The sequence below is a fragment of the Podarcis gaigeae genome (assembly GCF_964106915.1).
Source record: "Podarcis gaigeae genome assembly, chromosome: 12".
NCBI classification, from domain to species: Eukaryota; Metazoa; Chordata; class Lepidosauria; order Squamata; family Lacertidae; genus Podarcis; species Podarcis gaigeae.
Genome location: NC_139688.1, coordinates 1311172 through 1339085, shown reverse-complemented (window position 1 = coordinate 1339085; position 27914 = coordinate 1311172). Strand labels below are relative to the sequence as shown.

The following is a 27914-nucleotide window of genomic DNA, read 5'->3' as shown; positions in this document are numbered from 1 at the left end:
CCCTCCCTCCAGTCATTTCCGGCAAGCGGGGGAAGCGGGGGGGGGAGGTTCGGCCCGCCTCTCGCCCCCGGGATGCGGTGAGTCCCTTGGGAGAAAGGGGTCCCAGGGCTGCAGCGGGAGGGTGCATGGGGTCCTGCCCCCTCCTTCCTCTGCACGGTGGTCTCCCTTGGGCTGCTGGGAAAAGGCAGTCAAAGAAGCCCCTTTCAGGTTAGGGAAGGGTGGGCAGAGATGGCAGCCAGGGGGAAACATTCTGAGCAGCTCCCCTTGCCAGACTTCGGGGTCCTGGAAAGACCTGTCTCTGGGGTCAGAGGCCTTGGGAAAGAGGGGCGGGTACCGGGGGGGGGGCTCTGTGGGGAGGGTATGCTCCAGCCCAGGAACTCCCACCAGGATGCCCTTTCTGGGGCTGCCCTGCCCCCCCTCTGCCAGCCTCCCCACCCCAGAGGGTCTGTAGGGAAGGAGGCACTTCTTCAGATTTGTGGGAGGTCTAAGTGAAACCTCAGGGGAGCCCCTTCAATAGAATGGACAGCCATTGCAGCTCTTTTAAAACCAGAATACAGTGGTACCTCACAGACGCTTCAGGTTACAGACTCCGCTATCCCAGAAATAGTACCTCGGGTTAAGAACTTTTCTTCAGGATGAGAACAGAAATCGTGCTCCGGTGGTGGTGCAGCAGCAGCAGGAGACCCCACTGGCTAAAATGGTGCTTCAGGTTAAGAACAGTTTCAGGAGGTTTGGAGCGAATTAAGTACTTAACCCGAGGTACCACTGTATTGGGATGTTTAGCTGGTGATATACTGTATTATGATGTTGAAAAGCAGGCATCGTCTGGCCCTAAAAAAGTTGCCAGACTCATTAGAAAGGGTACTTAATGATGCCGGCAATATTATTTTTTTAGAAGCACATTGAACTTTGAATTATAGGATTTTAATAAAATAATAGTGATAATAATATCAATTTTATACAAGAAAGACGTATTCCTTTGTAGGATTTGCTAGCCGCTTTAATAAGGACAGACAGAACTTAGCAGAAGGCCAAGGGATTCCTTCCGATTTCTTGGAGGCTTCCTGAGAACACAGATGGATGAGCAAGACTCAGCTGGCCCTGAAGCAGGAAGAGGCCATGCCATCAACACTGGGAGCAGTGAGGGATTCTGGGAAAGCTCCGTGAAGAAGATCCTGGGTGAGGAGAACACCCTCCACTCTGATATGAAGAGCCAGCAGTTCAGGCAGTTCTGCTACCAGGAGGCCAAAGGACCCCGAGAGGTTTGCAGCCAGCTCCACCACCTTTGCCATCAGTGGCTGAAGCCAGAAAAGCACACAAAAGTCGAGATGCTGGACCTGGTGGTCTTGGAGCAGTTCCTGGCTGTTCTTCCACCGGAGATGGAGAGTTGGGTGCGGGAATGTGGAGCGGAGACCAGTTCCCAGGCGGTGGCCCTGGCCGAAGGTTTCCTCCTGAGTCAGACAGAGGAGAGGAAGCAGGCAGAGAGAAAGCAGGTGAGAGAGACTGTCCTCTGGATACTCTCAAGGGGCTCTGAAAAGGAGGCAGAGTATCCTGAAATCCTCTCCTAATGGCTCATCATTTTTTTTTGGGGGGGGGAGCATTCTAGGAATGATCCCGATCTAGAGTATCCTGAAATCCTCAACTAAGCTTTCGGAAAGCGTCCCCAAATGGTTTTCCCTTTGCCATTCCTTTTCTAATATTTCTCTCCATCCTCTGTTCTGAATCCTTGTTGCTCTTTCAGGGAAAGATTATCTTTGCAGAAATGGGCCTGGATTCCTCTGAGGCAGAGAAGACTCCGTTGGTCAGGAGAGACAGGCCAATAGGTAAGGAGGAAGGAATTTTTTCTCCCTTTGGTTGCATTTCATGGATTTAGGAACTAATCTCTGGGTTCCTTTCATCTTTTGGGGGAAGATACCTGGGGCCAAGAGAAGGCCCTCTGCCTGGTCCTCTGTAGCTTTACTCCTCACAGTGAGGGAACTGCCAGAAGGCCCTTGGAGCTGGACCTCAGTGTCTGGGCTGAAAGGTTGGTGTGGAGATGCTCCTTCAGGTCTACTGGGCCGAGGCTGTTTAGGGCTTCAAAGGTCAATACCAACATGTTGAACTGTGCTTGGAAACATACTAGTGTAGGTCTTTCAGGGCCAGTGTTATATGGTCCCAGCAGCTGCTCCCAGTCACCAGTCTGGTAGCCTCCTTCTGGCTTAGTTTCTGAGTCACCTTCAACGGTACCGCGCATAGAAGGCCCCATCTGTAGTTAGAGGTGCACTGCTTCACCTCGAAGAAAAGCATGTGCTAATGGCCTGCCACTTCCCTTTGCCTCTCACAGGTGACAGAATGATGCTGCCAAGACCTCTTCTTCCATCTTTGCATGGAGGCAGAGGAGAAGCAGCAGCTCTGGAACCAGATCAGGTAGGCAGAAGGAGCATTGCGGGCAAAGAGGCTATGAGATGGGGCAGCTAGGCAGAAAACAAGAGAGCAATGTGTAGTAGATAATCTGTATATTGTCTAAGAAGGGGACCTTTCACTTTTCATTTTAGGGTGTGGTGTGCTTTGAAGATGTAGCTGTTCATTTCACAGACGAGGAATGGGCGTTGCTGGATCCTGACCAGAGAGCTCTGCATAAGGAAGTCATGGAGGAGAATGGTGGGATCATGAACTCTCTCAGTAAGGCTCCCTGTTGGATCATGATATCTCTTTCGGAATTTAAGTTCCCTTTGGAAGAATCTGGGAGAGGAGGAGACTTAGTCAGTTGTGGGAAGGCAGGGCCTTCAGTCCCCACCACTGGCTCATAGGGGCCAGACCCAGAGGGAAGTATTGCTGTGCTCACTAGGCCTGACACTTCTGAGCAGCCTGTTGCTTCTCATAAGGAGTTAACTTCACTTGTGATTTATTGCTGCCCCACTCCTGACACTCAGGTTCCAATACATATGTTCATTAATGCCTGTCAACAAAAGCAGTGAAGCCTGTTGTAAGACCTTACTTTTAATTCCCTTCAGTTCTTCCCGTGTCCCAAGCATTAATTAGCAAAGTTCAATAACTGAAGGCTGCGTTTCTCCCTGAGGCTGTGATCCGTTTCTTTCTTTGTTGCAGATGGTGATGAATCAGAGATTAAGAACCAGGGAGACCATGACCATGTCTACACCATGGAGAAGCAATGTAAATATTCTGAGTGTAGAGAGAACTTCAGTCAAAGCTCCCATTCCACTTCCCTCCGAAGAAATCCATTGGGGAAGAAATCCTATCAATGCCTGGAATGTGCAAAGAGCTTCAGTTGGAAAGAGAGTCTCACTTCCCATCAAAGAATTCATACACGGGGGAAACCATATCAGTGCTTGGAATGTGAGAAGAGTTTCAGTCGGAAGTTCAATCTCACAATCCATCAAATAAGTCATACAGGGGAGAAACCATATCAGTGCTTGGAATGTGCAAAGAGCTTTACCCAGAAAAAGGATTTCACTTCCCATCAGAGAATTCATACAGGGGAGAAACCATTTCAGTGCTTTGAATGTGGAAAGAGTTTCGCCTGGAAGAAAAGTCTCACTTCACATCAAAGAATTCATACAGAGGAGAAACCATATCAGTGTTTGGAATGTGGACAGAGTTTCTGTCGGAGTGCCCATCTCACAACCCATCAAATAAGTCATATAGTGGACAAACCATATCAGTGCTTGCAATGTAGGAAGAGCTTCAGTCGGAAGTTCAATCTCACAGTCCACGAAAGAATTCATACAGGAGAGAAACCATATCAGTGCTTGGAATGTGGACAGTGTTTCACCTGGAAGGAAGGTCTCACTTCCCATCAAAGGATTCATACAGGGGAGAAGCCATATCAGTGTATGGAATGTGGGAAGAGCTTCACCCGGAAGTTCTATCTCACAGTCCATGAAAGAATTCATACAGGAGAGAAACCATATCAATGCTTGGAATGTGGACAGAGCTTTGGTCAGAAGACCAGTCTCCTAGACCATCAAAGATGTCACAGTGGGGAGAAACCAGACAATGGCTGTATATGAATAATTTTCAGAGACTTTGATTAATATGTTCAACGCGGGCCCTGATTTCCACTTCTGAAGGCCTTCTGCCAGTTCCCTGATTGTGGGAAGTGAGGTTACATGGAACAAGGCAGGGGGCCTTTTTGATAGTGTCACCCGCCTTGTGGAACTCCCTCTTGTTAGATGTTAAGAAAATAAACAGCTATCTGACTTTAAGATAGGGAAGTTTTTAATGTTTGGTAGTTTTACTGTGGTTTCTTGAGTTGTTAGAAATAACAACAACAACAACAACAACAACAACAACAATAATGATGGCTTTATAGGTCAAAACTAGCACTTTGAATTGGGTGTGGAAGCTAATTGGTCTCCAGTTCAGTTGGGCCAGGATCATTAATGCCCGTCAAAATAGGTCGTAAGCACTGTAATAAGTAGAGGTCCCTCTCCTTAGGACAGACAGAACTGGGCAGAAGACTAAAGGGATTCCTTCCTTCCGATCTCTTGGAGGCTTCCTGAGAGCCCAGGGGGATGAGCCAGACTCAGCTGGCCCAGAAGCAGGAAGGGGCCATGCCATCCAAACTGGGAGCAGTGGGGGGTTAATTCCGGGCCGTGTCAAGCCCTCCTAGAAGGGAAGTGACCCCGCCAAATGTGATGGCAACTGAGGGATTTCTGTGAGATGAATCTGCCTGTTTGCTCCTGCCTTTTGGTGCTTTTGGTCAAGGAAGGAATTTAGAACTGTGGTTGACAGAGTACAATTTTCACACCAGGCTGGGGTGTGTGTGTTTCTAACCCTTGGGTCCTCAAGAGCTGCTCTCCCTCCTACCCCAGGAAAGAGCCCCCATCACCTTGGAGTGGCCCCATGTGCCCAGGCCATTAGACCATTTCAGGTCTCAGGTGTCCAGCATTGCCCTGGCAACCTCGCCTTCAGTGAGGAAGAGCATCCCCAAATCCTCTTCCTGGGTCTCAGATAGCTTCACGAAGAGCTGATTTACACTCTGATGCTAAAACCTCCTGCCATTTCTTCCACTTTCAGGGTCAGGTAAGGAGAGATGCAATGCAGTGTAAGAGGGGGGAGATTCACAAATGCAGAAGACTCAGAAACCACGCCTAATACATTCTAAAAGGTTAATGACAGTTAAAGTGGAGCATTATTGAGACAGCAAAGTCTGCTTCCTTGCTTGCATTCGACCATAATTTTCCTCCACTCCAGCCATCTCCCAGCTTGTTTCCTCGCCCTAACCAGGTCTAACTCTGCACTGCAGAAGCAGCCTTTTCTTTTCTCTGCCCTCCATCTTTCTTATTTATTTATTGCGTGAGTCATGTTTCCGTTTTCACTGTTTGTGTATTTTTATGTCTGTCTACATGCAGCCAGTCCTCAGGGACCCCCAGGGAGGAGGATCGTGGCCTTGAGGGCATGGGGCCAATGGAGCTTGTTCTGTCGGGGCTCACTTGTGGGGCAATGGCTGTGCCAATGGGCAGGCTGCCCCACTTCGCTCTGTCAGGGTGCGCACCAATAATTCAAGCTACAGCCATCGTCTTCTGTTGTGATGCTGAGTTCCAACCCTCCAATGTTCTTCAGTTAGAAGGAAAGTTTTCCTCGCCATCCACCACTCCTTCATCCGACATGGTTTTTGCCAGACTTTGACACATGTACACCCGTTCAGACATGCAGCCTCTCAGGTGTCCAAATGATCTTCTGAGACTGACCAGAAAGCCCTGCTGATAACTCTTGGAAGTCTCCCCACCCAAGGAATTCAAGCCCTGCTGGGAAGGGAGGGAACTTTGGGACGGATGGGGGTGAAAGAGGCAGCCCCCCCCCCCCAGTGCTGAGAGACCCTCTTCCCACCAGCTGTAGTTCCCTGGCAAAAAGGGACAGATTATTAAAGTGCACTTGGAGGGTGTCTCCTAGCAGCTCTCGGCATCCTTAAGAAAGCACAGATCCCAGGATTCTTAGGAATCTAAAGTGGGTTGATCCTGCAGATGCAGAGCAGGTGGGGACCTGGGAGTGTGGGTTGTCTTCTTCCTTCCTCTTTGGAATTCTGGTTTATTGGGTTTTATAAACAAGGATCACAGGAGGAAGAAAGGATACAAATAAATAGACCGAGTGTTCTCTTGTCATCTGTGCATCACAAAAACCGCACAGTAAGTTTATGGCAATATCTACAACACCTGGATCATTATTAGTGTACGAGTTCTTGGTTCATGAATTGGTTTAATTGAAACCAGAAAAGGGGGAGACAGGAGAGAGCAGAGTTCACAGGTCACAGTCCACATTTCCTGGCCAAATGCCTAGTCAGGAAGGTGTCCCACCAACTCGCCCACTGCTCCCCCTGTTGAAGGCATGCCCTCTTCCCTCCAGGGCCAGCTGAGTCTTGCTCACCCATCTGGGCTCTCAGGAAGCCTCCAAGGGATGGGAAGGGACCCCTTGTCCTCCGCCCACTTCTGTCCCCCTCCCGCAAAAGAAAACCTCTCTGGGGGGGGGGGTGCAGAGGGCGGGGCTCCTCCCTGATTCCTCATTTCCTCTTTGCAAGGGTCGCAGGGAACTGAGCTGGACTCCTAGAGAGTAGAGGAAGGAGGGGGTGGGACCAGGACCTCCCCCTCCCTCCAGTCATTTCCGGCAAGCGGGGGAAGCGGGGGGGGGGGAGGTTCGGCCCGCCTCTCGCCCCCGGGATGCGGTGAGTCCCTTGGGAGAAAGGGGTCCCAGGGCTGCAGCGGGAGGGTGCATGGGGTCCTGCCCCCTCCTTCCTCTGCACGGTGGTCTCCCTTGGGCTGCTGGGAAAAGGTAGGCAAAGAAGCCCCTTTCAGGTTAGGGAAGGATGGGCAGAGATGGCAGCCAGGGGGAAACATTCTGAGCAGCTCCCCTTGCCAGACTTCGGGGTCCTGGAAAGACCTGTCTCTGGGGTCAGAGGCCTTGGGAAAGAGGGGCGGGTGCCAGGGGGGGGCCCTCGGTGGGGAGGGTATTCCCCAGCCCAGGAACTCCCACCAGGATGCCCTTTCTGGGGCTGCCCTGCCCCCCCTCTGCCAGCCTCCCCACCCCAGAGGGTCTGTAGGGAAGGAGGCACTTCTTCAGATTTGTGGGAGGTCTAAGTGAAACCTCAGGGGAGCCCCTTCAATAGAATGGACAGCCATTGCAGCTCTTTTAAAACCAGAATACAGTGGTACCTCACAGACGCTTCAGGTTACAGACTCCGCTATCCCAGAAATAGTACCTCGGGTTAAGAACTTTTCTTCAGGATGAGAACAGAAATCGTGCTCCGGTGGTGGTGCAGCAGCAGCAGGAGACCCCACTGGCTAAAATGGTGCTTCAGGTTAAGAACAGTTTCAGGAGGTCTGGAACGAATTAAGTACTTAACCCGAGGTACCACTGTATTGGGATGTTTAGCTGGTGATATACTGTATTATGATGTTGAAAAGCAGGCATCGTCTGGCCCTAAAAAAGTTGCCAGACTCATTAGAAAAGGTACTTGATGATGCTGTCAATATTATTTTTAAAAAAACACCTTGAACTTTGAATTATAGGATTTTAATAAAATAATAATAATAATAATAATAATAATAATAATAATAATAATATTATCAATTTTATACAAGGAAGACGTATTCCTTTGTAGGATTTGCTAGCCGCTTTACTAAGGACAGACAGAACTTAGCAGAAGGCCAAGGGATTCCTTCCGATTTCTTGGAGGCTTCCTGAGAGCCCAGATGGATGAGCAAGACTCAGCCGGCCCTGAAGCAGGAAGAGGCCATGCCATCAACACTGGGAGCAGTGAGGGATTCTGGGAAAGCTCCGTGAAGAAGATCCTGGGTGAGGAGGACACCCTCCACTCTGATATGAAGAGCCAGCAGTTCAGGCAGTTCTGCTACCAGGAGGCCAAAGGACCCCGAGAGGTTTGCAGCCAGCTCCACCACCTTTGCCATCAGTGGCTGAAGCCAGAAAGGCACACGAAAGCTGAGATGCTGGACCTGGTGGTCTTGGAGCAGTTCCTGGCTGTCCTTCCACCAGAGATGGAGAGCTGGGTGAGGGAATGTGGAGCGGAGACCAGTTCCCAGGCGGTGGCCCTGGCCGAAGGATTCCTCCTGAGTCAGGCAGAGGAGAGGAAGCAGGCAGAGCAGCAGGTGAGAGAGACTTTCCTCTGGATACTCCCAAGGGGCTCTGAACAGAATGGAGAGTATCCTGAAATCCTCTACTAAGCTTTTGGAAAGCGTCCCCAAATGGTTTTCCCTTTGCCATTCCTTTTCTACTATTTCTCTCCATCCTCTGTTCTGAATCCTTGTTTCTCTTTCAGGGAAAGATTATCTTTGCAGAAATGGGCCTGGATTCCTCTGAGGCAGAGAAGACTCCGTTGGTCAGGAGAGAGAGGCCGCTGGGTAAGGAGGAAGGAGCTTTTTCTCCCTTTGGTTGCATTTCATGGATTTAGGAACTACAGTGGTGCCTCACAAGACGAAAATAATCCGTTCCGCGAGTCTCTTCGTCTAGCGGTTTTTTCGTCTTGCGAAGCAATCCTATTAGCGGCTTAGCGGTTTAGCGGCTATTAAAGGCTTAGCGGCTAAAAGGCTATTAGCGGCTTAGCGGCTTAGAAAAAGGGGGGAAAGCGAAAAAAATCGCAAGACTCGCAAGACGTTTTCGTCTTGCGAAGCAAGCTCATAGGGAAATTCGTCTTGCGAAGCACATCGAAAAACGGCAAACCCTTTCGTCTAGCGGGTTTTTCGTCTTGCGAGGCATTCGTCTTGCAGGGCACCACTGTAATCTGTGGGTTCTTTTCATCTTTTGGGGGAAGACACTTGGGGCCAAGAGAAGGCCCTCTGCCTGGTTCTCTGTAGCTTTACTCCTCGCAGTGAGGGAACTGCCAGAAGGCCCTTGGAGCTGGACCTCAGTGTCTGGGCTGAACGATTGGTGTGGAGACGCTCCTTCAGGTCTACAGGGCCGAGGCTGTTTAGGGCTTCAAAGGTCAATACCAACATGTTGAATTGTGCTTGGAAACATACTAGGAGCCAGTGTAGGTCTTTCAGGGCCAGTGTTATATAGTCCCAGCAGCTGCTCCCAGTCACCAGTCTGGTAGCCGCCTTCTGGCTTAGTTTCTGAGTCCCCTTCAAAGGTACCCGTGCATAGAGCACCCCATCTGTAGTTAGAGGTGCACTGCTTCACCTCTAAGAAAAGCATGTGCTAATGGCCACTTCCCTTTGCCTCTCACAGGTGACAGAATGATGCTGCCAAGACCCCTTCTTCCATCTTTGCATGGCGGCAGAGGAGAAACATCAGCTCTGGAACCAGATCAGGTAGGGAGAAGGAGCATTGCGGGCAAAGAGGTTCCTGCTCTTGACTTCTGTCAACATTGTCCTTAACAAAGACTGTAAAGGCCACTCCAGAAGGTTTATATGCAGAGAATGATTAACAACCACCTCATGTTCACTAGCCTTCTGAATGATGCTAGTATTATCTATCAGTAGCTTCAGTTTTATTTACCAATTTAACATTTAATACTAAGATAGGCTTCTCAACAGCTGACAAACCATAAAAAGAGTGGCCAGAATTCACCAAACGAGTCCCATCAGTTACACTATAGGGCTTTCCCCCTCCTTCCCCTCCCTGTGACCCCCTGCACCCCTGAGGTTGGCTGTAGGACATGGCGAAGGTTTCCCCCTCCAGAACAGTAGAGGGGGAGAGGAAAGGGGGGGGAGTGTTGAGCAGAGAGAAGGATCTGAAGGACACCAGGTGGAGTTCCACCCATTTACACAAAGATGAATATCCATCAATAAAATACACAATAAAACAATTCCATTAAGAGGTTAAAACGTACATCCAGAATTAAAATGTACAGCCAGACAATCCCATTAAAAACATACGGCAACAAACAGACATAAAACAACAAAACAATGTGTAGAAGATTATATTTCTGCTGCCTGAGAGCAAGACTTTTCTCTTCTTCTTTTAGGGTCTAGTATGCTTTGAAGATGTAGCTGTTCATTTCACAGACGAGGAATGGGCGTTGCTGGATCCTGACCAGAGAGCTCTGCATAAGGAAGTCATGGAGCAGAATGGTGGGATCATGAACTCTCTCAGTAAGGCTCCCTGTTGGATCATGATATCTCTTTCGGAATTTAAGATCCCTTTGGAAGAATATGGGAGAGGAGGAGACTTAGTCAGTTGTGGGAAGGCAGGGCCTTCAGTCCCCACAACTGGCTCGTAGGGGCCAGACCCAGAGGGAAGTATTGCTATGCTTAGTAGACCTGACACTTCTGAGCAGCCTGTTGCTTCTCATAAGGAGTTAACTTCACTTACTCCGTGTGATTTATTGCTGCCCCACTCCTGACATTCAGGTTCCATAAATATGTTCATTAATGCCTGTCAACAAAAGCAGTGAAGCCTGTTGTAAGGCCTTACTTTTAATTCAGTTGAGTTCTTCCTGTGTCCCAAGCATTAATTAGCAAAGTTCAATAACTGAGGGCTGCGTTTCTCCCTGAGGCTGTGATCCGTTTCTTTCTTTGTTGCAGATGCTGATGAATCAGAGATTAAGAACCAGGGAGACCATGACCATGTCTACACCATAGAGAAGCAATGTAAATATTCTGAGTGTAGAGAGAACTTCAGTCAAAGCTCCCTCGGAAGAAATCCATTGGGGAAGAAATCCTATCAGTGCTTGGAATGTGCGAAGAGCTTCAGTCGGAAAGAGAGTCTCACTTCCCATCAGAGAATTCATACAGGGGAGAAACCATATCAGTGCTTGGAATGTGGGAAGAGCTTCAGTCGGAAGTTCAATCTCACAGTCCATGAAAGAATTCATACAGGAGAGAAACCATATCAATGCTTGGAATGTGGACAGTGTTTCACCTGGAAGGAAGGTCTCACTTCCCATCAAAGGATTCATACAGGGGAGAAACCGTATCAGTGCTTGGAATGTGGAAAGAGCTTCAACCGGAAGGAAAGTCTCACTTCCCATCAAAGAATTCATACAGGAGAGAAACCGTATCAGTGCTTGGAATGTGGAAAGAGGTTCACCCGGAAGTTCTATCTCATAGTCCATGAAAGAATTCATACAGGAGAGAAACCATATCAATGCTTGGAATGTGGACAGTGTTTCACCTGGAAGGAAGGTCTCACTTCCCATCAAAGGATTCATACAGGGGAGAAACCGTATCAATGCATTGAATGTGGAAAGAGCTTCAACCGGAAGGAAAGTCTCACTTCCCATCAAAGAAATCATACAGGAGAGAAACCATATCAATGCTTGGAATGTGGACAGGGCTTCGGTCAGAAGACCAGTCTCATAGGCCATGAAAGATGTCACAGTGGGGAGAAACCAGACAATGGCTGTATATGAATAATTTTCAGAGACTTTGATTAATATGTTCAACGCGGGCCCTGAGTTCCACTTCTGAAGGCCTTCTGCCAGTTCCCTGATTGTGGGAAGTGAGGTTACATGGAACAAGGCAGGGGGCCTTTTTGATAGTGTCACCCGCCTTGTGGAACTCCCTCTTGTTAGATGTTAAGAAAATAAACAGCTATCTGACTTTTAGATAAGGAAGTTTTTAATGTTTGGTAGTTTTACTGTGGTTTCTTGAATTGTTAGAAATAATAATGGTAATAATAATAACAACAACAACAATAATGATGATGATGGCTTTATAGGTCAAAACTAGCACTTTGAATTGGGTGTGGAAGCTAATTGGTCTCCAGTTCAGTTGGGCCAGGATCATTAATGCCCGTCAAAATAGGTCGTAAACACTAATAAGTAGAGGTCCCTCTCCTTAGGACAGACAGAACTGGGCAGAAGACTAAAGGGATTCCTTCCTTCTGATCTCTTGAGGGATTCCTGAGAGCCCAGGTGGATGAGCAAGACTCAGCTGGCCCAGAAGCAGGAAGGGCCCATGCCATCCAAACTGGGAGCAGTGGGGGGTTGATTCCGGGCCGTGTCTAGCCCTCCTAGAAGGGAAGTGACCCCACCAAATGTGATGGCAACTGAGGGATTTCTGTGAGATGAATCTGCTGTTTGCTCCTGCCTTTTGGTGCTATTGGTCAAGGAAGGAATTTAGAACTGTGGTTGACAGAGTACAATTTTCACACCAGGCTGGGGGGGGGGTGTTTCTAACCCTTGGGTCCTCAAGAGCTGCTCTCCCTCCTACCCCAGGAAAGAGCCCCCATCACCTTCGAGTGGCCCCCATGTGCCCAGGCCATTAGACCATTTCAGGTCTCAGGTGTCCAGCATTGCCCTGGCAACCTCGCCTTCAGTGAGGAAGAACATCCAAAAATCCTCTTCTTAGGAATCTAAAGTGGGTTGATCCTGCTTTGCAGATGCCTTGCATATGGGGATCTGGGAGTGTGTGTTGTCTTTTGATGTTGCCATCAAAACCTGGAGCCATGGGGAATTCTGGGAAAGCTCCGTGCAGAAGATCCTGAGTGAGAAGGACATTCTCTGCTCAGATGTATAGAGCCAGCGGTTCAGGCAGTTCTGCTACTAGGAGGCCAAAGGACCCCGAGAAGACTGCAGCCGACTCCACCACCTTTACCATCAGTAAAGTACCATTGGTACTTCATGAACTGGGGTAGGATAACTCTCACTCAGAGGCCTTATTTCACTTCAGATAACTTCAGTGTGAGCACAAAACCTACATCTAATGTGGAAAGATCTGTAGCCTGAGCAAAGACTCTTGACAATGGGTAGTCAAACTAAGGCCTGGGGGCCGGATTTGGCCCAATCGCCTTCTAAATCTGGTCCGAGGGAATCAGTGTTTTTACACAAGTAGAATGTGTGCTTTTATTTAAAATGCATCTCTGGGTTATTTGTGAGGCATAGGAATTCTTCATTTCTTCCCCCAAAATATAGTCTGGCTCCCCACAAGGTCTGAGGTAGCTCCCTGCTGAAAAAAATTGCTGACCCCTGTTTTTGACCAAAGGACTCCTGCTGGGGAGGAACCTTTTACATTCATTGCGTGAGAAATTGGCCTGTGTTCAACCGAGTGCTGTAGGGGGTCACCAACTGCACACATGCAGGTGCCATGGCACCTACTAATCTTTCCCAGGTGCTCCTGTACAGGTGCCCCAGACCCTGATAATTTACCCCCCCCCCTCTTGTACTGTTCTTTATGTTAGATTCAGTAAACAGAGACATCCATAGACAAATACTCATTGCATTACAAACAGCAAATCGTTGAACCTTGTCATTAAACTTGACCAACCTCCTTGTTTTCTGTGGCTTACCTGTGAGATACCTGGGAAAAACGTGTGTTGTTTCGTCATTTAGCGTTCTTGCCTATCATGTTTTAAGACTTACATTTGAATCAGTAGAGCACTGAAAAGGCTTTTAAGAATCATGAGTCATTCACTGCCCTGCTAAATGCTGTATTTTTGTATGATGGGGGGAATGAAGACAAATTAAAAAAAATAATCTGATAATTATACACACACACGAACAAAAAGGAAATACTTAGAAACAAATTTAAAGCATGGGTTTGAAAGGAAGGGGGAGTAGAACGCAATGTCTAGCCAAGGGGGGAGGGCGCGGGTTGTGTCTTCTCCCCTGCCAGCTTTTCCTCGTTTGTTTTTTTTGCCAAGGGAGGGAGCAGCTCAGCGCCCAGCCAGGATACAGCATCTCTGGATGTGCGCAACGCACGGGGCTCCTCCTGGGCGCCCGCTTTGCAGAGGGAAGGGCGAGCTTGGGGCGCTTGGCTCTGCCAGGGGGACTCGGAACCGAACCGGATTCCTAGAGAGGACAGAATGCAAGGGGGGGACCAGGTCCTCCCGATCCAAAGCCCCTCCCTCCCTCCCAAGTCACTTCCTGCAAGGGGGGGGCGGGCGGTGGATGTTTTGTGTGTCTCCTTTGCCAGCTTTGCTGCCTGGGTGGCTCTTGCTGCAATCGGGTGAGTCTCCTCTCTCTCTCCTCCCTTTGGGGGTCCCAGGGCTGCAGGGGGGGCGTGTTCAGATCATGCGTGCCCCCCAGGGTCCTGCACCCCCTCCTTGCTCTCTGCCAAGCCAGGGGGGGGGGGGCGGGTGTTTTTGCAGGAGGGCTGCAACCCTGTTCTTCCTTTATGCAAACGCTGCTCCCCGCTTTGTGGGGAAAGAATGGCTTTCATCCGCCCAGACCTGAATCATAGAATCCTAGAGTTGGAAGAGACCACCAGGGCCATCGAGTCCAAGCCCCTGCCAAGCAGGAAACACCATCAGAGCACTCCTGACATATGGTTGTCAAGCCTCTGCTTAAAGACCTCCAAAGAAGGAGACTCCACCACACTCCTTGGCAGCAAATTCCACCGTCGAACAGAAGAAGAAGAAGAAGAAGAAGAAGAAGAAGAAGAAGAATTTGGATTTGATATCCCGCCTTTCACTCCCCTTCAGGAGTCTCAAAGCGGCTAACAATCTCCTTTCCCTTCCTCCCCCGCTCTTACTGTCAGGAAGTTCTTCCTAATGTTTAGGTGGAATCTTCTTTTTTGTAGTTTGGATCCATTGCTCCGTGTCCGCTTCTCTGGAGCAGCAGAAAACAACCTTTCTCCCTCCTCTATGTGACATCCTTTTATATATTTTATATATTTGAACATGGCTATCATATCACCCCTTAACCTCCTCTTCTCCAGGCTAAACATGCCCAGCTCCCTTAGCCGTTGGACCATTTTGGTTGCCCTCCTCTGGACACATTCCAGTTTGTCAGTGTCCTTCTTGAACTGTGGTGCCCAGAACTGGACACAGTACTCCAGGTGAGGTCTGACAGAGCAGAATACAGTGGCACTATTACTTCCCTTGATCTAGATGCTATACTCCTATTGATGCAGCCCAGAATTGCATTGGCTTTTTTAGCTGCCGCGTCACACTGTTGGCTCATGACAAGTTTGTGGTCAACCAAGACTCCTAGATCCTTTTCACATGTACTGCTCTCAAGCCAGGTGTCACCCATCTTGTATTTGTGCCTCTCAATTTTTTTGCCCAAGTGCAATACTTTACATTTCTCCCTGTTAAAGTTCATCTTGTTTCTTTTGGCCCAGTTCTCTAATCTGTCAAGGTCGTTTTGAAGTGTGATCCTGTCCTCTGGGGTGTTAGCCATCCCTCCCAGTTTGGTGTCATTTGCAAATTTGATCAGGATGCCCTTGAGTCCATCATCTAAGTCGTTGATAAAGATGTTGAATAAGACCGGGCCCAAGACAGAACCCTGTGGCACCCCACTAGTCACTCTTCTCCAGGATGAAGAGGAACCATTGATGAGCACCCTTTGGGTTCGGTCAGTCAGCCAGTTACAAATCCACTGAGTGGTAGCATAGTCAAGACCGCATTTTACCAGCTTCCTTACAAGAATATTATGGGGCACCTTGTCAAATGCCTTGCTGAAATCAAGGTAGGCTACATCCACTGCGTTCCCTTCATCTACCAGGCTTGTAATTCTGTCAAAAAACGAGATCAGGTTAGTCTGACATGACTTATTTTTCAGAAATCCATGCTGACTATTGGTGATCACAGCATTCCTTTCTAGGTGCTCACAGACTGTTTGCTTAATGATCTGCTCCAGAATCTTCCCTGGTATTGATGTCAGACTGACTGGGCGGTAATTATTTGGGTCCTCTCTTTCCCCCTTTTTGAAAATAGGGACAACATTTGCCCTCCTCCAGTCTGCCGGGACTTTGCCTGTTCTCCAGGAATTCTCAAAGGTGACTGCCAGTGGTTCTGAGATCACATCTGCCAGTTCTTTTAATACTCTTGGATGCAGTTCATCTGGCCCTGGAGACTTGAGTACATCTAGAGTTTGCTGCAATAGCCGAGGAGTCTCCTGGGTGTCCAGAGCCCAGTCTAGTCCTGTTGAGTCTCAGTCAGTCAGGCTAGAGGATGCGGACTAAGTGCTGGGATCAGTCTTAGCCCCTCTTGGAGGATGAGAAAGAGCAGGGAGGAGGGGCTGGCTGGGCCAGGGAGGGGTCAGTGCCTCCCTGCAGGAGTGGATGCTCCCTTCCTGCTTGGAGGAGGTGGGGTAAATCCACTCCTTAAGAAACCTTCCCTGGATCAGACATCCTAACTAACTCCCGGCCAGTGGCTAATCTCCCTTTCCTGAGCAAAGTTCTTGAGTAAGTGGTCGCTGACCAGATCCAGGCGCTTTTGGAAGAAACTGATTTTCTGCATCCATTTCAATGATCCGGATGCAAGCGAACCCTCTCTTGTCCTCCAGTTAGAAGGAAAGCTTTCCCCACCCCACCCCCGTTCATCAGGCAGGGGTCTTATCCAGACTCCTGGCTGACCCAGGTGCACCCGTTCAGACATGCAGCCTCTCAGCTGTCCAAATGATCTTCTGAGACTGACCAGGAAGCCCTGAACAGAGAACCACCAGAGGTCTCCCCACCCAAGGAATCCAAGACCTGCTGGGAAGGGAGGGAACCTTGGGAGGCACGGGGGGGGGTGAAAGAGGCAGCCCCCCCCCAATGCTGAGAGTTACTGGGAGACCCTCTTCCCACCAACTATTAATTCCTGAGTTCCCTGGCAAGGAGGACGGGTTGCCAAGCCACACCAAGGGAACCTCTCCTAGCAGCGCTCAGCACCCCTTACAAACTATGGTTTCCAGTATTCTATGGACTCTATGGACTTTAAAGGGGTCTCATCCTGCTTTACAGATGCAGTGCAGGAGGGGGCTGGGGGGGCTGGAAGCGTGTGTTGTCTTTTTGGAATAACCTTAATTGAATTTTATAACAAGGATCATGGGAATAATGAAGGATACAAAGAAATAGTTCAAGTCTTCTCATTTGTGTATCACAAAAATAGTGCAATAAGTTTATAGGAATATCTACAACATATAGTTCATTATTAGAGGTCAGACAGTGTCTGAGTTCTTGGTTTGTGATAGAAATGGTTCTACAATAGGAGGTAAAAGGCTTAACTTGGTTTCTGTTCCTTCCCTCTCGTTCTTTTACCTAGTTATGACTGGGGTTACAGTTACTTTTAATGCAGCACAGCTTCCTTCTCAGCCTAATACTTTGGTTCCTGAGCGATGGACATTCCCCCCCCCCCGCCTCTCTCTTAGCCATCCCTCTCCTTAGGGATTTCCCACAGACCCAGGGGATCCTCTCAGGCCTTGTTCTTGGTTTTTTGGTGGGTCTCCTTTTCCTAGCAGATCTCTCCCCTCCTGACTGGTTTAGTCCATCTTCCCACAGCTCCTCCCTCTCCTGCCTCAGACTCAGCCCTCCAGATTAAATCCTGCCTCCATACTCTCCCCATCCTATCTAAGCTGCTGCGAGGCTCCTTCTCCTCTCAGATCAGAGCCAGTTCTCCCTCAGACAGAGCCTCTCCAAATATTATTATTATTATAATTATAATTTTAAAAAAACAATAATAAAATCCCCACCTCCTCTCTCAGATCAGGCTCTGTCAAACTCTCTTCCTCCGAAAGGGCTCCTCGGATTTTCCCTCCAAAAGGGCTGGCAGCCAATCAGAGAGAGAGAGGCTCCCGCCCCCTGATGGAACCTCGGAGGCACTGCACCCCACACTCCACTCTGGCTCAACTTTCCCTCACAAGCCATTTCCTAACATCACTACAGGGGGTCTCCTTTTCCTGGGAGATCTCTCCCCTCCTGACTGGAAGGAGACCCTGGTTTAGTCCGTCTTCCCACAGCTTCTCCCTCTCCTGCCTCCTCAGACTCAGCCCTCCAGATTAATTCCTGCCTCCATATTCTCCCCAGACCCTCCACTGGGTCGTCTTCCTATCTAAGCTGTGAGACTCCTTCTTCTGGCTAGAGAGATTCTTCCCTCAGACAGAGCCTCTCTGAATAATAATAATTACTATTGTTATAAACTAATAATAAAATCCGCACCTCCCCTCTCAGATCAGGCCCTGCCCAACTCTCTTCCTCAGAAAGGGCTTGGGTTTTCCCTCCAAAAGGGCTGGCAGCCAATCAGAGAGGGAGAGAGAGGCTCCCGCCCTCTGCTGGAACCTTGGAGGCACTGCACCCCCACACTCTGCTCTGGCTCTGAGGGAAAATACAGTGGTGCCCTGCAAGACGAATGCCTCGCAAGACGGAAAACCCGCTAGACGAAAGGGTTTTCCGTTTTGGAGGCGCTTTGCAAAACGAATTTCCCTATGGGGTTGCTTCGCAAGACGAAAAAATCTTGCGTTCCCCCCCCCCCCGGGGTTTTCGCTTTTTCCGCCCTTTTCCTAAGCCGCTAAGCTGCTTATCAGCTGTTCCGCTGCTAAGCCGCTTAACAGCTGATCGCTAGAAGCCGCTAGACAGCTGTAGCGCTAATCCGCTAAGTTGTCAATGGGCTTGCTTCGCAAGACGAAAAAACTGCTAGACGAAGAGAATCGCGGAACGGATTCGTTTCGTCTAGCGAGGCACCACTGTACCTCATGGGATGAAGCAAAAGGAGACAACTAGGAAGAAGAAAGGTTACAGATAAACTGACCGAGTCTTCTCTTGTCATTTGTATTTCACAGAAATAGCACAATATGTTTATGGGAATATCTAGAACATATGGTTCATTATTAGAGGTCAGTGTCTGAGGAATATGTTTTAACAAAACCAGAAAAAGCGGAAGCAGCTGAAGAGGGGTGCTTACAGACACAGCAGGAATGTGAGCGCTTCTATACTTGCTTTTTAGCACGTTTCTTTGGCCCTCAGACCTAAGAAAAAGGGACTCCACCCCAGCAGTGTGTCTTGAGAACATTGGAGAATCCAAATGCTAGAAACTGAGGCAGAAGCAGGAAAGCAATGGGCCCTGAATTGGGGGAGGGAGGGAGGGCAACCCTAGAGGACCCCAAAGTTGGCAGGTTGGCTGGCTTCTGTCTCTTCTCAGGAGACAAGGAAGAGAGTTCTTTGGGGAGGAAGTCAAAGGGCAGGAAGGGTGCAGAACCTGCTGTGGCTGAAGAGGGCTTCATCCAACAGAAATTTCCAAGGTTTCCTGCACATTTTATATACTAGATGCTGACTTCTTCTCCCTTTTTGAAGGCTGTTCAGAGTCTGGGCTGTAGTCCAGCCCAGCCCTGGTTCTTAGCAAGACTCATTCACGCTTGCTCAGGGAACTTTGTCATTCCTGTGGCCATGTATCTATTTCATAACAGAACAATGTATTTGCTTTGTAGGATTTGTAGACACTTAGGACAGACGGAACTGGGCAGAAGAACAAGGGCTTTCTTCTGATCTCTTGGAGGCTTCCTGAGAGCCCAGATGGATGAGCAAGACTCAGCTGGCCCTGAAGCAGGAAGAGGCCATGCCATCAACACTGGGAGCAGTGAAGGATTGTGGGAAAACTCTGTGCAGAAGATCCTGGGTGAGGAGGACACCTTCAGCTCATATGCGCAGAGAAAAAAGTTCAGGCAGTTCTGCTCCCAGGAGGCCAAAGGGCCTCGAGAGGTTTGCAGCCGATTCCACCACCTTGACCATCGGTGGCTGAAGCCAGAAAGGCACACGAAAGCTGAGATGCTGGACCTGGTGATCTTGGAGCAGTTCCTGGCTGTTCTTCCACCAGAGATGGAGAGCTGGGTGAGGGAATGTGGAGCGGAGACCAGTTCCCAGGCGGTGGCCCTGGCCGAAGGTTTCCTCCTGAGTCAGACAGAGGAGAGGAAGCAGGCAGAGCAGCAGGTGAGAGAGACTGTCCTCCGGATACTCTTGGGCTCTGAACATGAGAGAGAGTATCCTGAAACTCCCCAACCTTTTTTTGGAAAGCACCCAAGGAATGATATCTGGTACCCTAAAATGCATCTCCCATTCCTTTTCTATTCTTTCTCTCCATTCTCTGTTTTCAATCCTTGTTGCTTTTTCATGAAAAGGATCTGTTTGCAGAAATGGACCCGTATTCCACTGAGGAAGAGAAGACTCCATTGGACACCAAAGAAAGACCACTGGGTAAGAAGGAAGGAGCTTTTTCTCCTTTTTGTCACATTCTGTGAATTTTGAAACTAACCTGTGGGTTCTTTTCATCTTTTGGGGAAGGACACTTGGGGCCAGGAGCTCAAATGTCAAAATTCATTCAGTAGGTGAGACTTTTTCTGAGGCCCATCTGTAGTTAGAGATGCACTGCTTCACCGCTAAGAAAAGCATATGCTAATGGCCGGCCACTTACTTCTGCCTCTCACAGGTAACAGAATGATGCCAGGAAGACCTCCTCATCCATCTTTGCATGGAGGCAGAGGAGAAACAGCAGCTCTGGAACCAGATCAGGTAAGGAGAATGAAGGATTGTGGGGAAAGAGGTTTAGAGATGAGGCACCAAGGGTTCTCTCTCCTCCTGATCGCGGGCAAAGAGGCTCCTGCTCCTGACTTCTGTCAAAATTGTCCTTAACAAAGGCTGTAAAGGCCATTCCAGAAGGTTTATGTGCAGAGAATTATGAACAACCACCTCACGTTCACCAGCCTTCTGAAGGATGCTAGTATTATTTATCAGTCGTTGCAGTTTTATTTATCAATTTATCTTTTAATTCTAAGATAAGCTTCTAAACAATTGACAAACCATTAAACCGTGGCCAGAATTCATCTCACAAGTCCCATCAGTTGCATTATAGGGCTTTCCCCCTCCTCCCCCTCCTTGTGGCCCCCTGCACCCCTGAAGTTGGCTTTAATGGAACACTCCTGCAGGCTTATGACCTCCTCCGGCAACTGGAAGAGCTACGCAGCATTCCTGGGAAGGGGTCCTGGTGTTCTGGGACTCACAGCTGCTCTCTTGTGAACACCCGGTCTAGCAAAGTAAAAGCAGTGTAGACGGAGGAGAGGAGGTATCTGGGCATACCTACTTTATTTCTACTAATTACAGATTAAAGAACATAACAAACACGTATGAGAGGAGCAGCCATCATGCAGACATCCAGTCTTGTCACAAGACAGAGCAGAAATAAAAAGTACAATAGTACCAGAGACGGAAGTCACACAGACAGGCTTCCTTTCTCACAGAACAGAAAGTAAACAATAGAATCAGATGACCTTTGCAATGGGAGGAGTGAAACACTAACATCCTCCCCCGTTTCATGATAACCATTGCAGTATCTAGTACATCAGCAATCTATGTACATATACATCCAGTTGTTCTCTGTTAACAACTTTAGACAACAAATCAGCAGGAATTTCTTTCCCTGCCATGTAGGAGACATTCATGAATCCTCTCTGGATACAATCACTTGCATGACATAGCTTGATCTGCAAGTACTTGGTTCTTTAGGGCATGGGGAAGGTTTTCCCGCTCCAGAACAGTAGACAGGGAGAGGAAAGGGAGGAGTATTGAGCAGAGAGAATGATCTGAAGAATACCAGATGAAGTTCCATCCATTTACACAAAGATGAATACCCATCATTAAAATACACAATAAACAATTACGTTAAGACCTTAAAATGTGCATCCATAAATAAAATGCACAGCAAAACAATCCCATTAAAACAGAACAGCAATGAACAGGCAGAAAGCAGCAGAGCACTCTGTTGTAGATAATCTGTTGGCTGTCTAAGAGGAAGACTTCTCTCTTCTTTTAGGGTCCAGTGTGCTTTGAAGATGTAGCTGTTCGTTTCACAGATGAGGAGTGGGCTTTGCTAGATCCCGACCAGAAAGCTCTGCATAAAGAAGTTATGGAAGAGAATTGTGGGATCATGAACTCTCTCAGTAAGGCTCCCTGTTGGATCATGATGTGTTTTGAAATTCAATACGTATCTATATATGATGGACCTCCAATATTTTGATGGAGCTCAACAGCACCACCTACAGCATCTGCGATTCTGACAACCTCACAGTGAACCCTGAATGGAGGGCTATCTGCTCTTCTGTCTCTGAATATTCTTCCTCCAGTTTTCCCTTTTAAAGCCATGGTTGGGCTGGTCTGAACTATCTGGGCCTTCAGGGATGTTATGGAATTTGAAGAAGCTTCTGTCAGGATTTCTGTTTCTGTTTTTGCTTCTGTCCGTTTTTCATTGACAAAAGAGATGACTGACATTGGTATGGTGTGAATTCCATGATTCAGCAGAACAAAATTTTTACGGAATAGAACCGGGCTTTTCAAATCCCACTGTCAGGGACTGGCTGGATGTAGGGGAATGGTAGGAGGAAGGGGTGGGAAACTCCCAAGGGAATAAGGCTCAGAGCCCGGGGAGTGGTGGTGGGACAAGCATGAGTTGTCAGAGGGAGAGGAGGAAGAGACTGGGAGGAGGAGGTGTTGGAAGCTGAGGAAGTAACAGGTTTTATTGAGCAAGGGGAGTCTGTGGCAGAGAGGAGTCCGGAAGGAGAAGCTGAAGAAGAGGGAGGCCAAGTCAGGCTGGTGATGAAGTAAGGGTGTCTTGCCCTCCTGCTGTGAGAAGCTCCTTTTCCCCCCGTTGTCTCCCTGAACTAGAAGAGGTATGAAGAAGAAGGAGCAGAGACAGTTGTGCTGACAGAAGGGAAGGACCCATGAGAAGAGGAGGCTTAGTCAGTTGGGGGAAGGCAGGGACTTGAAGTTGCCACGACTTCCTCATAGTGGCAAAGTCTACGGGAATTGTTCTTGTGCTCACTGGGCCTGACACTACTGAGCAGCCTGTTTGTTCTCATAAAGAGTTAACTTCATTTATTCCATGTGATTTATTCCTGATACTCAGGTTCCTATTAACGCCTGTCGACGAAAGCAGTGAAGCCGGTTGTAAGACCTTACATTTGATTCCCTTCTGTTCTTCCTTTGTCCCAAGCATTAATTAGCATTGTTCAATAATCGAGGGTTGCATTTCTTCCTGAGTCTGTGATCTGTTTCTCTCTTTGTTGCAGGTGGTAATGAATTGGAAATTAAAAATGAGCTAGACCATGACAATGTCTACCCAATGGAGAAGCGATGTAAATATACAGAGTGTAGAGGGAACTTTAGTCAAAGCTCCCATTACACTTCCCTTCAAATAAATCCCTTTGAGAAGAAATCCTATCAGTGCTTAGAATGTGGAAAGAGCTTCATGCTAAAAGAAAGTCTCATGACCCATCAAAGAATTCACACAGGGGAGAAACCATATAAGTGCCTTGAATGTGGAAAGAGCTTCGCCTGGAAGGAAAGTCTCACCACCCATCAAAGAATTCATACAGGGGAGAAACCATATCAGTGCATGGAATGTGGTAAGAACTTCACCTGGAAGGAAAGTCTCACTTCCCATCAAAGAATTCATACAGGGGAGAAACCATATCAGTGCATGGAATGTGGAAAGAGCTTCGCCTGGAAGGAAAGTCTCACCACCCATCAAAGAATTCATACGGGGGAGAAACCATATCAGTGCATGGAATGTGGGAAGAGTTTCAGTCAGAGTGCCCATCTCACCACCCATCAAAGAAGTCATAAAGGGGAGAAACCATATCAGTGTTTGGAATGTGGGAAAAACTTTACCCAGAAAAAGAGTCTCAGATCTCATATAAAAATTCATAAAGGGGAGAAACCATATCAGTGTTTGGAATGTGGAAAGAGCTTCAGTCGGAAAGAAAGTCTCACTTCCCATCAGAGAATTCATACAGGGGAGAAACCATATCAGTGTTTGGAATGTGGAAAGAGCTATAATCAGAGATCCAATTTTAAGTCGCATCAAAGAATTCATACAGGGGAGAAACCATTTCAGTGTTTGGAATGCGGAAAGAACTTCAGTCAGAATGCTATCCTTAAGACACATCAAAGAGTTCATACAGGGGAGAAGCCATTTCAGTGTTTGGAATGCGGAAAGAACTTCAGTCAGAAATTAACTCTTAGTTTCCATCAAAGAATTCATACAGGGGAGAGACCATATCAGTGCTTAGAATGCGGAAAGAGCTTTAGTCAGAGGACCAATCTCACAGCCCATCAAAGGATTCATACAGGAGAGAAACCATATCATTGCCTGGAATGTGGAAAGAGCTTCACCCAGAAGGAAAGTCTCACGAACCATCAAAGAATTCATACAGGGGAAAAACCATATCAGTGCTTGGAATGTGGAAAGAGCTTCACCCAGAGATTAACTCTCACTTTCCATCAAAGAATTCACACAGGTGAGAAGCCATATCAGTGCTTAGAATGTGGAAAGAGCTTTAGTCAGAAGCCCCACCTCACAGCCCATCAAAGAATTCATACAGGTGAGAAACCATATCAGTGCTTGGAATGTGGAAAAAGCTTCACCCGGAAGGAAAGTCTCACTCCCCATCAGAGAATTCATACAGGGGAAAAACCATATCAGTGCTTGGAATGTGGAAAGAGCTTCACCTGGAAGGAAACTCTAACTTCGCATCTAAGAATGCATACCAGTAGTGGTAGCAGTAGTCATTTTATAACGGTCAGTGACCAGCATCAAGATAAAAACACCAATTACAAGATTGAATAGTTTAGAACAAAGTTGAGTAGAACGAAATAAAATAGTATAAAATCACACACAGTGGTACCTCGGGTTAAGTACTTAAATCGTTCCAGAGGTCCGTTCTTAACCTAAACTGTTCTTACCCTGCAGCACCACTTTAGCTAATGGGGCCTCCTGCTGCCGCCGCGCCGCCGGAGCACGATTTCTGTTCTCATCCTGAAGCAAAGTTCTTAACCTGACGTACTATTTCTGGGTTAGCAGTGTATGTAACCTGAGGCGTATGTAACCCGTGGTACCACTGTACAAAGTTCTCTTTTGTCATTTATCTGTCAGAAAGAAGTTCATTCCGAAATGGTCACTCTAATCAGGTTTACAGAGATACTCAGAAAGGAGATTGACTTGATAAGTCATAAGACATCAATAAAACCTTTTCTACCCAACTCATTGAGAGCCAAAGATAAGGTTCAGGAAATGAGCTCTAAATCACGAGAGTTTACAAGGCAGAAGCTTGACAGTGGAATGAAAGAATAACATCACTTAGTGCATCTGTTGAATAAGGTTTGCCTTACTACTGTATTTTTCCATGTATAAGACTATAATGTTTCCTAATTTTTTCAAGTTTAAAATAAGGATAGATGGATAGTGCATAGTGCATTTTTATTTTGGGTAAAAAAAACAGGTTGTCTTAAATATGGTGGTGCCTTACACATGGAAAAATACGGTATATGCTGGGTCCTATCATGGACTACAGTTCAACTGGCCAAGAGACATATGCGGACTTTATCAGGGGATCAAGTGGTCATATAGACTTAATCAATGTGGATCCTCCAAACTACTACAATCAAGCTCAGAGAATCTTACTATCCTCCCAAAATTCCCTCGCTGCTACATCGCACAAAGCCTATGTTGATTTCCAAAGGAAATTTCCCAGTATGAGTCTTTTAACAACCTGATTTTATCACAACTAATTCTTCACTTTAAAGCAGCCAGATCCCAGAAATATAAAAGGACTCTAAAGAGGAGAACATAAAGGAGCTTAAGCAAATCGTCTCAAGAAGATTTGATCAGCTGTTGGGAACCAGAGGACCCAATTAAGAATAAATATGCCCTAGAGCAGTGTTTCCCAACCTTGTGCCTCCAGATGTTTTTGGCCTACAACTCCCATCATCCCTAGCTAGCAAGACCAGTGGTCAGGGATGATGGGAGTTGTAGGCCAAAAACATCTGGAGGCACAAGGTTGGGAAACACTGCCCTAGAGGACAATTTGATCATCCCACTTAAAGATTGCATACCAGGAGAATCATAGAAACACAGTGGGAAGGGGCTACAGGGGCCATCTAGTCTACCCAATGCAGTGCTGCAGTTTCAACTAAAGCATGCATGGCAGATGGCTTCTGGTGCTGCTCTGCCTTAATGGAGGCAGCTCCCACGACAGCGGGAGATTGTTATTGAAGGAAAAATAAGGATGATTAAGGGTAATTATCCTTGCAAATTCCCCCCAGGGACAGGGGGAACAGGCTCCACTCACAGTTCATCTATGTACATGGCTCTTGCTCCGACATGGCTCTTGCTCCGGCATGGAATGCAGGAGGCCGGGAGTGCAAAATAACTTTGCCTGCCAATAACCCTCCTATGCCGCCATTAGGAAGCAGAGGTTCTCCTGTTAATTATAGTTTAATTTGGACGAGAAGAGTGCGAGAAGAGATGTAATCATAAACTGTGCAATTGAATCAGCTGCAAGGTTGTTAAGGTCTGAACTGGAAAGAAGACTTCAATTAGTGTAAACGACGGTGTGGGGGAGGGGAGTCTATGGTCTTTAAATAAAGTTTCATTTTTTACAGATATGATTTGGCAACCCTCCCTGAAATGCTAGTTCAATTATGTATGTATAGGTGAAGCTGGATTGCAGTTATGGAGTATAATACCAAGTGGAACTGTGTGTGTTATAAAGAAAGAAGGAAAAAGGAAAGCTCTATTCAGCAGAAAGTTTATGATGGAAATTTAGAGCTGACTTCCCTATTCTCTATTATTTGTGGACTGAATGCTAAAAAGACTTGGAATTTAATTTAATTGGAAATATATTTGCTTATTTTTGGCTGAATGGAGAGATGAAAGGAACCTGTGGACTTGCCAAGGAAGGTTCATTACTGAGCTATTTGAAGTTTGTCAGATCACTCTCCCTCCCAGGCTGAGAGAAAAAAGGCGAAACAGGATATTTACTGGAACAGTGTGATTTTTGCAGCTGCTGTCAAAGTTGCAGAACAGTGAATCACAGGACGGAGAAATGGAGAACTTCTGAAACAACAGTGGGATATTAGCTCCTCCCAAGGCATGATGGAGAGCAGCAACGGCTGGGAAAAGATAGATGTAATATTTTACAAGGACAGGAAGGAACACAGGAAGAATAATTAACACACACAGGAGGACATAGTTGGAATGCTTCACTTACAGCTTTATAAATAATTTTATATTTAACACGAATGGATGTTAATATTGCAGTTGTAGAAGGGATTGTTATTTCAACTGGGGCATAATTGAGATGAATAATATTTTGGAACGCAGAAATAAAGTAAATCTTCAAACCATCAATTCTAGTATGCGGGAGCTCACCTAAATGATATAATTTGACATTTGAATGATTGGGATAAGTAATTGTATTATAATTTGGCATTGTTATAATGAGGCTTTCATTGAATTAGTGTAATTGAAAACTAATAAAAATTACTGTAAGAAAAAAAGCATGCATGACGATAGTCATCCAACCTGTTGCTTAAAAACCTGCAAGGAAGGAGAGTCCACCATCAGAATGTTCTGCCTGATGTTTAGTACGAACCTTCTTCCTTGTAACTGGAAGCCATTGATTTGGATCCTGCCCTCTGGAGCAGTGAAAACAAGCTTGCTCCATCTTCCATGTGGCCCTTGATCATCTTGGTCACATGTTCTAGCTTGCCAATACCCTTAAATTGTAGTGCCCAAAACTGGACACAGAACTCTAGGGGAGTCTGACCAAGTTAGATTAGAGCATGACTACTTCTTCCCTCAATCCGGGGACAATGCTTCTATTGATGCAGCCTAGAATAGGATTAGCTATTTTTGCTGCTGCATCACACTGCTGAAGAGAAGTGAGAGTGGATGAATGAAAAGCCTTGTGAGGGGTACATGGGTGTTCTGTCCATGGGAAATTGATGACCGCACCAGCAAGAGGACTTCCATAGCGCCCAGATCCTCAGCTGTCAGGATGGGGTGGGGAGGCAGAATTAGCACCATGGAGAGGGACAAAGGAGTCTGCTTCAAGACCACAGCTAGCAATCCTGCAGCTGAGGCAGAGCAGTTATCTCAGCAGTGGCCTGGAGTTACCAATGAATCTCCCTGACATCTAGTGGGAGGGGGTTCCACAGGGAGGGTTGTCTCACCAGTGGTCTGGAGTTACCCAAGAATCTGGCTTGCTATTGGCTGGCTTGAGGCCCCACCCCCTGAGTGCCACACCTGGGCAGTTAAAGGACCATTTCCTCCTCTGCAACCACTGGCTTCCTCTTGGTCCCTAAAGTGGGTGATACTGCCCCATGAAGGGCTTTTTTCCTGGGGGGCACTAAGAGGCAAAGGTGTGGCAGTGTACAAAGCTCTCAGACTTTGAAGAACTTCCATTGCATAATCAAGTTCATTGGTTTTGTGTTGTACTAATTAAACTATGTGCATTTGATTTTGAGTAAATATGCAACTGTTACCGTTTAGAA

At 47.3% G+C, this 27914-nt stretch overlaps 3 protein-coding genes across 3 annotated transcripts in view; 2 read left to right on the top strand and 1 right to left on the bottom strand.

Annotated features, from left to right (window-relative positions):
- LOC310827696 (uncharacterized protein) overlaps positions 1-27914 on the bottom strand; it is a 751453-nt gene that overhangs the window by 33435 nt on the left and 690104 nt on the right. The gene's annotated exons all lie outside the window — the stretch shown is intronic.
- LOC310827712 (uncharacterized protein) lies at positions 28-27914 on the top strand. Its single transcript, XM_083704079.1, has 8 exons — positions 28-861; positions 986-1493; positions 1742-1823; positions 2324-2406; positions 9920-10046; positions 22649-24270; positions 24489-25296; positions 25437-27914. Exons 2-6 carry the CDS (start codon positions 1077-1079, stop codon positions 24205-24207), a joined length of 2268 nt encoding a protein of 755 aa, XP_083560205.1. The 5' UTR covers positions 28-861; positions 986-1076; the 3' UTR covers positions 24208-24270; positions 24489-25296; positions 25437-27914.
- The window catches only part of LOC310827688 (uncharacterized protein), a 91071-nt gene continuing 69899 nt past the window's right edge, over positions 6743-27914 (top strand). The window contains exons 1-3 of the mRNA XM_083703997.1: positions 6743-7446; positions 7598-8102; positions 8273-8354. Coding sequence (XP_083560123.1) covers positions 7689-8102; positions 8273-8354 — 496 coding nt within the window. The 5' untranslated portion in view covers positions 6743-7446; positions 7598-7688. The remainder of the gene's footprint in view (positions 7447-7597; positions 8103-8272; positions 8355-27914) is intronic.